The 11,030-nt window shown below is 32.1% G+C and overlaps 1 protein-coding gene across 1 annotated transcript; it reads right to left on the bottom strand.

The window, feature by feature from the left end:
• Positions 1-202: 202 nt before the first annotated feature.
• Positions 203-8,281, bottom strand: LOC105776934 (probable LRR receptor-like serine/threonine-protein kinase At1g53430). Its single transcript, XM_012599911.2, has 24 exons — positions 7,757-8,281; positions 5,785-5,956; positions 5,575-5,646; positions 5,397-5,465; positions 5,222-5,293; positions 5,067-5,138; positions 4,877-4,948; positions 4,720-4,791; positions 4,536-4,607; positions 4,353-4,424; positions 4,191-4,262; positions 3,960-4,031; positions 3,770-3,835; positions 3,600-3,659; positions 3,460-3,501; positions 3,310-3,359; positions 2,851-3,212; positions 2,542-2,737; positions 2,319-2,459; positions 2,046-2,164; positions 1,474-1,684; positions 1,149-1,386; positions 867-1,017; positions 203-777 (listed from the first exon to the last, which is right to left on the bottom strand). Exons 1-24 carry the CDS (start codon positions 7,869-7,871, stop codon positions 370-372), a joined length of 3,048 nt encoding a protein of 1,015 aa, XP_012455365.1. The 5' UTR covers positions 7,872-8,281; the 3' UTR covers positions 203-369.
• Between the last annotated feature and the right edge of the window lie 2,749 nt (positions 8,282-11,030).

The raw sequence follows: 11,030 nt of genomic DNA, 5'->3' as shown, positions 1-11,030 counted from the left end.
AGACAATTAAAAATGTATTTAAAATTTATTTCATATATCATATATTAAATTATTTAAATATTACTTTCCACTATCATATCTAAAAAAGTATTTTAACCTTCAACTGTAATTTCTGATCATAATATCAAATACTTAAAATTAATAAACCATACTTTTTACAACACTTTTCGCAAATACTTCTCATCTACAACAGGACAAGCCGTTAATCAAGCATATTAGTTCATAAAAGGAACTCTTCGTAATATTGAACAGTCCACTACATTATATCAAAACATTTTTCTGATTGTAATAACATTTTCATATATTTTCCATTACAAAGAATCTTAAGTCAGAATGAATATGAAAGCATGGCATCATTCAAATGTGCTCTCAAGGATTGTTATTGAGGAGCATACTTGATGAAGAATGATCTCGAGTCTCATCCGGTATAGACATTGAAGAATCAGTCCAAGGTCCACCCATCACTGTGCTTCTTGGAGCCTGGCTGTCATGTGAAAACGTCGACACATTCGTTTGGCTGTCATGTGATAGCATCTCGAAGGCTTTAAACCTTGCATCTTGATCCGCATCCTTTCGTTTGATTAATGGAGCTTGGACGGGAGCCTTGCCTTCTATCATACTGACTACAGAAGACATTAATGGCCTTAGAGTTGGTGATGGATTGGTGCATAAAAGAGCCAGGTTAAGCATCCTTAGTGCCTCTTCTTTCGAGTACTTAGAACCGAGACAAGGATCAACAAGCTCTAAAAGGTTCCCTTGTTCTTGCTGGACATAGGCCTAAAAAATCATATTGGTTTGGATTGAAGTTAGCTCAATATGCAGTATGATTGAGGAAAGAAAAAGTTGACAAATAAAGCTTTAATTACCCAATCAAGGAGAAAAACAAACTCCTCCTTTGGCTTGTAATTTGTGTTGCTCTTCCCACTCACAATCTCCAAAAGAACAACACCAAAGCTATAAACATCGGCTTTATCGGTCAAGTAACCCCTCATTGCATATTCAGGTGCCATGTAACCTCTGACAAAAAGACATAGAAAATACATGAAATTTGATGTACTATGTGTAAATTACATCATGCTAATACTATGATATTGCTTAGCCATTGGTGAATTCCTTAATGTAGGAAGGCAGAGAGAAACGAGACTTACATTGTTCCAGCTATTCTTGTGCTGATATGAGTGTTCTCTTCTTCATCAAGCTTGGCTAATCCGAAGTCGGAAATCTTAGCATTTAGATCCTTATCGAGCAGCACATTTGTCGCCTTTATATCTCTGTGAACAATTTTTAGTCTTGACTCCTCGTGAAGATAAGCAAGGCCTCTTGCTATTCCCAAGCATATTTTCTTTCTCGTAGACCAATCCAAGTTAAGACGTTGTTCATCTCTACCTAAAACAAAATGGAGAGATTGTTAGTCATAATTATCAAACTTGAAAGAGTGATAGCTGTTATCTGAGATGTTAGTGAAGACATTACCAAAAAGGGCACGAGCAAGACAGTTGTTTTCCAAGTACTCATAAATTAGCAATAATTGATTTCCTTCAATACAACAGCCATAAAGCTTCACAAGATTAGGGTGTTGCAATCCAGAAATCATCCCTATCTCAGTCACAAATTCACGATTTCCCTGCTTTGACTTAGAAGATAGTTGCTTGACTGCAACTACTCTACCATCTGGCAGTACACCCTACAATCAAACAGTGAAATTTCAGAAAAAAGTTCAAACACTAATCCTTCTCGGTTATCCCATTTTACCACTAAGATTGGATGTATGTTACAAGCCGAATATATTAGAGAAGTCCATTAATTTTGATTATCTAATTAAGGCTCAGGGTGGGATTTTATTTCAGTTGATTTATTTCTTTTCTAGAATAGGTTTGCTATTTATGTAATAAGACTAGTCGTAAGGTTTCAGTCTCCCTTTGATGAGCTGAACTATTAATCACAATAATTCGTAACAATGTATCATAATTTAGACATTTCATTGTATATGGAATATTATAACCATTAGGCTTCCAATCTTAGACTAAAATGATAACAATCATTACCTTGTAAACTGGTCCAAATCCTCCTTCGCCGATCTTATTTGCAGAATCAAAATTATTTGTTGCAGCCTTTATTTGTCTTAAACTGAAATAGCCAGTCTGAAGTTCTAGACCATGAAGTTCTGCAATATGAACAGATCAAAAGATTTAGCCATCATAGAGAAACAGAAACAATAACAGATTCCACTCTTCTTTTATGGTCCTAAGAAAGTAACAATATAAAATAATCTGAAAGTAATTATTATGCAAATATTTCTAGTAATTATATAGTCTTACCACTGTTTTCATCGTGTTTGCCCCCCAAGTAACCTGTCAGTCGGAGGATGATCAAGAGCAAGATGAGAATCACACATGAACCGATCACAATACCAGCAATAGCTCCAGCGGATAACCCATTCCCAGTGTCAACCGAGAAGTCTAAAAGAACAAGACAGGAGTCAATAAAATGGGAGGTTAAAAATCAAGCAATACACTGGTTTTTGAGATGTTATGTACTTACTAGGAGTTATTGTAATAGCAGATATCAATGGCCCATAAACCCCTCTGTCAGGAATGGCAGTAGTTCCTTTCCCTCTCCAGAATAAGTGAATCTCCAACGTACTTCCATTTACATCAACATCAAATTCCCTGACAATGCCCCTACCAACACCACCAGCTTCCTCCATGATGTTGAAATCCTCCAAAACTATTCGACCCTTTATGAATAATCAAGTTGACTTTCAGAGGCTATAATCATATGTTCACATATCTTGAAAAGAAACGAAAGACTTGGAAAAATGGTCCATGAACATAGCTAACGTATACTTACTTGAATTGATACGTCAAATAAACGCCTTCCATGACTCTCAAATGTCTTATTATCAGAATACATAATTTCAGCAAAGTGAAGCTTCACGTGATAATTGCCTCGTAGCAAACATAGGCCATAGTACTTAAGTGATTGAGGTGCAAGGCGTGCAGAATTGTATAAGGCTGGACCAGTCAGAGCGGATGAAGCTTTTGCAGTGTAATGAGCAGAAGCTTTACCCAAATAAACCCCTGTACTACTATAAGCCCATTTATTTGCTGAATTAAAAAAGTTTGATGGACCAATGGTGCTTAAGTCCTCTTCATAGTCATTTCCATCAACGTTTATATGCTCTCCTCCGCAATTAATAAATAAGGAATGATCTGCAACCGAAAAAGAAACAAGGTTATATTGGATAACTCTCTGATGAAAAAACAAGAAGATTGAATTTAAGTATAAGAAAGAAGTAATTATACTTACGGTTTGGTTTTCTTGGACATGGAAGGTCCTTCCTTAAGCACCATGGAACTCTACAAATTATATTTTTTGTCAGCACCAGTTATTTTTCTTGGTTCAACTAGAAAATTGAAAGGAAAAAAGAAAAAAGTAATAGAAAGAAATAAAACTTACGAGTTGCTATCAGCTGAGAACGACGAACTGGATACTAAGTTCCTGTTAAGTAATAATGGAATAATTATAGAGAATATAGAAGATGTATATATTAAACTTAAATGAACTTGAAACTGTAAGAAAAATATCAAGAGACCTACACTTTTGCTTGTTGGCAACTTGTTTGAGATGAAGAAGTAAAATTGTTGTAAGACAAATCTCTGCAATGAATTTTTTTTCAAAGAAACCGTATATTCCAAAACAGTCAATACAGACAATCAACATTCTCAACATAAAGAAAGAAAAAGTTGTAGCTAGGAGATGGACCGACATGTTCTCATCGCTTTCTAATATCCAATCAGGCACGGGTCCAGTCAATGAGTTGTTAGTCAGAAACCTAAATCATGAAAAATCAACATCTCACTTTTAGTCCTACATGAAGCAAAACGGTAACCAACATGGCCTACTGAAAATCAGCTTTTCAATATTCTAATGTTAACAATTTTTGTTTAGTGACTTACAAGTAATTCAACTTTGTCAAACTGCGAAGTTCCTGTGGAATCTGTCCAGTTAAGCGGTTGAAGCTTAGGTCCCTATGATCCAAGTCATGTCAACATACATCAGAAAAAGAAAATTAACGGTGAAAAATTGAGAATAAGAGCGTGAAATAATTGTGACGTTGTAATCAACTTGGTTTTCAATATAATCTTCTCAAGCATCTTCAAAAGAACTCCCTCGAGTATGAAACTTACAGCGTTTTTAATGATTTCATATCCCCTATATAGGGAGGGATTGAACCAGTAAGCAAGCAATTCCGAAGTACCCTGAGTCACAAAGTTCAAACAAATCCTCTGATGAGCTAAAAGAACAGAAAAAATGAATAAGATGGAAAGTATTCCTTACACTAAACTCACAATTCTTTCATATCTTTCATTGCCTCCAAATTTGGAACAGCCGAACTTCTCCCACTCAAATCAGTTATCCTCCTGAAATGATGAGATATAAGAAAATTAATCGCCTGTTGTCATGGATGTTGTTGCCAGACAGGAAGAGAACTAAGCATATAAGGATGAACTGATTAAGGGCAAAAGACTCACAAATCAGTTAAGTTTTTTAACTCGGAAATGGTTGAAGGAATTGGTCCTTCCATTGATGTGCCTTGCATGTCCCTGCAATAAGATTTGAAACTTGTTAATAACTACAAAATGATTAAAAGAAGAGAAAAATAAAAATAGGGAACAATTTTAAATGAGATTCTCAAATTAAATGATTGGTACTCACAATCTTGTAAGTTTAGTCCAATTCCCTATGAAATCAGGTATCTTCCCAGACAGACTACTTCCATCTATTCGGCTGCAAAACACATTTCAGAGAGGTCAGGAGTTAGCCTAAAATTTTGATGAATTTTCAGATATCCACATTACATATTAACACTTACAAATCAGTTAAGTTCTTCAATTTGCCGAATGATTCAGGTATTGTTCCTGTGAAATTGTTCGAAGAAAGAAGACTGCAGGTGCAGAAAAGTAGTCAGTTACAATTCAAATAAACAAGAACATATATCATGGAAAAGTGGCCATTTAAGCATCCGTTCAGACACCTTAAGCTGAGGCTAGAAAATAACTTACAGTCTACTCAAGCGGTCCAAATTTCCTAGGTTAGACGGTAGAGATCCACTAAACAGATTATCTTCCAAAACCCTGAAAATGCAATTCAATTATGAATCAATAAGCTATAACAAAATTCTTTATTCAAACAGACAGATTTATAAATCATGACTTACAGTCCTTCAAGTGTAGGAATATCACCAATTTCCCTAGGGATTGGACCGCTAAGACGGTTCCCCAAAAGTGACCTGAAAAAAGTTACAAAAGGTCAAACAGTTATAGGACTTCATCGATGGCTAAATGATCAAATGGCACTAGCAAAGCACCTAACTCATAAAAAAAAGGACTTACAAACTGGTGAGAGGAAGCTGAGACAAATTTGACGGAAGTGATCCGTTAAGATAGTTGCGAGTAAGATCGCTGTTCAACAAAGGAAACTCTAATCACATATAATGAACTAAAGTCTAATGAAGGATCGAACAGAGAATTGAATTAATGAACCTATAATATTTATGTCAACTGAACTTACATTACTTCCAGATGAGTAAGATTTCCAAGTTCAGGTGGTAGAATTCCAGTCAAATTGTGACCCTTTATCAATCTGTTACACAAAATGAATAAATATTGAAAAGGAAATATATAATTACAGTCATTGGAAGTCTTACTAAGAGTTAACAGTAAATTTATTGTAAATGTGTAAGTAAATTAATGGTTAAGAAAAGAAAAAAAGAGATCATACATTTGAGTGACATGGCATATGGTGTTGTTTCCATCTGAACAATTACATACAATATGGCTTTCAACAAGATCGGTAGTGGTATAATTCCATGAACTACCAGTGCAAAGGGTTCGATCAATGGTACTAGCATTCGGATGCTGCATCTTTGAAAATACCGTTTGAAGAGTTTGCACTGTTGTGGAGAAAGCAGAAAATTAATCAGTAAATACACAAATAGAATAATAGGACCAAGTTCATTTAATATAAGTAATAATGATAAATATAAACAGGAAGGTAAATAATATTGAATTCAAAGTTTCATTAATGTGGTATTTAATGCACATATACACGATCATTTTTTTTTCTAACTTTTCATATATTTGAATGATAAAAAGGTTGAAGCCATAACAGGTTTGACCCACAAATATAAAATAGTCAGATTTGACCATTGCAGTAATAGTAGCCATGGTCAAACTCAGGGTGCTGCTTTTTCACCTTGTAATTGTCAAACATGTTCAGGTTTCAATAAATAAATGTATTATCAAAAGATGAGTCCAGCTCAACCTTATAAAGAAATTTATAATTCCCATCTAAATCCAAAAGCACACAATTTTTAACCTATGCTTCATATGCAACAAAACCATGGCCAACCTGCTGCCAGCTATTTATGGCTGTATTAAAAACTTAGCATGGGGCAGAGTGGTTAGCCCATTCAAGCAATAATAGCTATATGACAAAGTACACTGCAAAATCAAATACCTATCGTAAACATATCCATCTGATAACATTCTAAGTATTCAAAGTTCATATAATACTATTGTACTAATTGCTGAGATAAGGTTGACAAGTGATTGGTTGAAGATATGAATTTCAAGAAAATCTGAAAGTTTTTTTAAAATATCTCACATATTTTGACCAAATCAACATAGACAATAATGCAAGCCATAGAGAAAAGTTCCAAATCTAGGCCCTAAGAGTGGGGTCATCTACCATGCCAAATAAATGCATGAAGTTGGCTTATAGATCAAAGTCGAGTTAGAACTTTGAATCACAATCTTTTTTCAAGTATTAACAAGCTCTTTGAAAGTGAACTTCCCTTTTTTTTAATTGACAATTATGTAATCATCGATGCAATGAAAGCAACATATTTAGAATCATATATATAACAAAAAAGAAAAAAAACATGGAGAGAGCCAGTTGAACTGATAGTCCAAGAAAATAAGGATAAGGATAATATCAATAATTATGATAATTATTTGTTTGATTGTTGAGAAAATGTTATGGTTTAAATAAATCTTTAGAATTTTGCTTCAACTAGAAATAATAACATAAAAAATGTGGATAAGGATAAAGCATTGTGTTTTGACATTCTTCCAGTTTCCCAGTAACCAAACAGAACAGAGGCAATACCTTAAAGCAGAAAATGCATCAATATGAGAAAAGTAAAAAAGAGTGAAATTAATTTGAAAGAACATAGTGGCAAAAGAAATTAAAAACAAAGTCCCCAACTTTGATGAACTCTTTTTAACTCTTCCAAGAGTTCCTTCTTCTTTATGTTACCCCTGTTTATCCATCAACCAACCAAAACTTCAAACTAAATTATATAGAGGAAGAGAGTAAAATATTAAGTCCCAAAAGTTTAATCCCACTTGTTTTCTTTGGCTGAAATTCCCAGAAACCAGAAGCATGAAACTAAACAAGCATTATACAAAGCATGGCATCTAATATATTAAGAAAGGTGGTACCCCAGAAACTAGAAAAATGATAAGAAACTAAAGATTTCTTTTTCTCTCAAAATCCTCTGTGACCAAATAGAGCAAGATCATTCAAAAAGGAACCAAATCCTTAAATTTTCTTTTCATGTCTTTTCCCCTCGAATTCTCAGGAACCAAACAGAGTAACAGTAACTTTAACAGTTACAACAAAAAGGAGAAATACCAAAAGAAAAAACTTATAGGGAGTTTTAATAGAAGTTGGTGGGTTATTTGCATACCTTCAGATTCAGGCAACAGTTGAGCATTTGATCCAAACTCAGTGAAGCAATTCAAAGCCAAAAACCCCAGAAAAAGAACAGAAACCACCTTCACTATAGAAAAAACAAACCCCATTTCCCCTCTTCTTCAACCCCCCAAAATTTTCTCTTCTTTCACTTAACTTTAAAACCAAAAGATATACAACAAACCCTTTAAAACAGCAAAGCAGAACTCAATGTTTCTATGCTCTTCGTTGAACTATGCTAATTTCCCTGGAGAAACTAAGGGGAGTAAAAATGGTTATGGTGATAATAAGGAGGACGTTATTAATTTTATTGAAAGAAAAGCAAACAAACGTGGGAAAAAAGGAACATGAGTTGTTTATGTCGGAATTTTTTGTTGTTTTAATGCAAAAGATAAGAAAGAAAAAAAATTACAAAGTTGATCGTAAAAGAATACTATGACCAAGAAATGACAATGGAAGGCGGGGTGTTAGAATGGAAGCCGCCAGATAGGGCCTTCTATATCAACGGGCGCTGTCACACGCTTTGCTTTTATGGTGCCTGCCCCCCAACTTTTTTATAAATGACACTTTATAGAGCAGATAAAAATCTATATATTTATATAGATATATGTGTCCTCATCACATACTAACTTTTCAAATAATTACAAAGTAGAATCAAATAACTACAAGTATAAATGAATTAAAATTTAGTATAATTCACATTAGAATAGATTAAGATCAACATATGATGAGTGCACATAGTAAAATTTGGAGACCAACATATATAATTGCACATGGTAGATCTCAAATTTAGATACTCAAAACCCAAGATCTTTACATTTGCTAACAGAGTCAAGGCCTTATGGGCTATTATTATATAATTGTATGTAAACTTGATCACGGGTCGAGCCACTCGCCTAAGCCCAAAGTCTGCCGAAAAAGTGAAAGGATTTTAGTAAAAAATATAAGCTGAAAAAATGGATTTAGACAAAAATAAGGCCTGATTTCTAAATGACCAAACTTCGGGTAGAAATTTTTTAACTTAGCCTAACTCGAATCACATACCTATACTTTTTTTTGGTTGTATTTTCAATTTGTTAACCCTTTATATATTAATTTAATAAACCGTTAATCTTGAAATAAATAATTTGATGATGGAATTTAATAACATTAAATAAATTAAATAACTTTTAAATTTAAAACAAGATCAAAATATGATTTTAAAAAATCATCACATTTTGGGTTACATAATTTTGGATTTTATAATCATGAGACTACATACTGATGATACAAACATTTACAAACAGACAACACAGACACACATTAGGTATTTAGGTGTGTAATGCTTACATTATATGAAACAAAGGGGTAGCTCCATATTTGACCTTTTTAATATTTAGGGTAACAAATTAAATTTATTATACTTATTTGCCAAACTTCATTTGAAGTACTCCATTTTCAATAAAATGGTAAGTTCATTGAATCAGCCCCCTTTAAACCTTTTCTTTCTTTCTTTCTGTTTGCACTTTTTTACGATCGTAAAGGGCATGCATTAATTACTGAGAAAAACCATCTTCTATTAATCAAAATGAGGAAAAAAAACATAAAATTTTCTTCAAACTTTATTCATAACCTTTTTCTTTCTTTTGGATTAAAGACTGGGAAAATTTCAATTATTGTCATTAAAATGTTAATGATTAAATTTAATTAAAAATTAATTAAACTCACAAAGAAAAATGTAAGTGTTAAGGACCATTATGTCATTGAATAATAAATAAATCAATTTATATGTAAATTTTATTAATTATATTTTGTATACTTTATATAAATACAAGTAGACCTGTCCATGGGCTGGATTAGGTTTTGTTGAAATTTTAGGCTCGTTTGTTAAGACCGAGCCTAGATCAGCCCAAAAATGGGATTAAATTTTTATCCAAGCCCGGTCCAAATAAAAATGTTAAGGTTCGAGTCTAGTCCGCTTGAATTAAATTTTTTATATTATTTTTTATATAATTTTTTTAAAAATATAATACATAAAAATATTAAACTATTAAAATAAATGTTTAAAATTAAAAAGTATTTATACTTAAATAACATTAAGATAGGTGTACTTAACAAGCAAATTCCTCTAAAATAGTAACAAAATTAACAATAAAATAAGAGTTATACAATATCCAAATAATAATAACAAAGTAGTAATAACATAATAGTGAAAGTGTAGCAAAACAGTGAGAAAATAATAAAAAATAGCATATTTTTTTAATTTTTTTGCTAATTCGGGCCGAGCCCAAGTTAAAAAAGCATTACTCGAAGTCCAATACTTTTTTAAACAAACCTTATTTTTTTGCTCAAACCTATTTTTTAAACTTATATTCTTGTTTAAACCTTTTTACTTTTCGAGTAAATTTTCAGAATCAACTGGATAACTCAACCCACAGAGTTGTAATCACAAGGGTTTAGAACTAATTGAAATAATAAAAATTGAAGCCAAAATGGAGAGGTATTCATTCACAAGTAAAGTGTTGTCTTTTAATTTATTAAAATTAATATTAAAAGCCTAGATTTCCAATATCTTTTCTCCAAACTGTTTGATGGCATGCATGGTCAACAAGATTAGGTTGTGAGAGCTTTTGGAAATTTGCATGAACCTTTTTTTTTTTTTTTTTATAAAAGTTGGGAAATTTGAAAAAGCAATCAATTTATTTTTTTTCTGAATTTTTGATCCGGCAAGTTTAAATAGTAAAAATAAACCCATTGAAAGCATAGAGAAAATAAAAGATTTTAAGCCAAAAAAAAGTATTCAAGTAGCTAAAATAATTTGTTTAACCCTTTTTTTTAATTGGAGAGGAAATGAGATTAAACTCAAACTTTTATGTCTACAATATAATATTTTCATATTTAAGATTCTAATTACGAGTTTGAACTACTAATTTTACAAATAAAAATTTCAATATGGATTTCAGTTTAATTAGTCCAATTTGTATTAGCTTTAGTTTGGATTATACGAGCTTTTTTTAATTATGCTGTAATAGTTTAATTCTACTTTTGTTTATTTGAACAACCAGTATTGTTATAATTTGATATTTATAGTTCTTCGGATATACACTTATAACATTTTCAAAAAAATTATCAAATGCGGCGATTAATTTTGGAAAGATTATTTGTTACATAATTTTTTTACTGAACTGTTAGTAAAATTTTTAGAATTTAGTTATAAGATTTAAAGGGTAATAGATTTGTCTAAGGAATTTTTTGGACTTTACTGAAGACTTAGATTTGAGCCCATCGTA

The sequence above is a fragment of the Gossypium raimondii genome, chromosome 1 (genome assembly GCF_025698545.1).
Source record: "Gossypium raimondii isolate GPD5lz chromosome 1, ASM2569854v1, whole genome shotgun sequence".
Classification (NCBI taxonomy): domain Eukaryota; kingdom Viridiplantae; phylum Streptophyta; class Magnoliopsida; order Malvales; family Malvaceae; genus Gossypium; species Gossypium raimondii.
The sequence above is the reverse complement of the archived record's forward strand: the minus strand, read 5'-3'. Positions and strand labels throughout refer to the sequence as shown.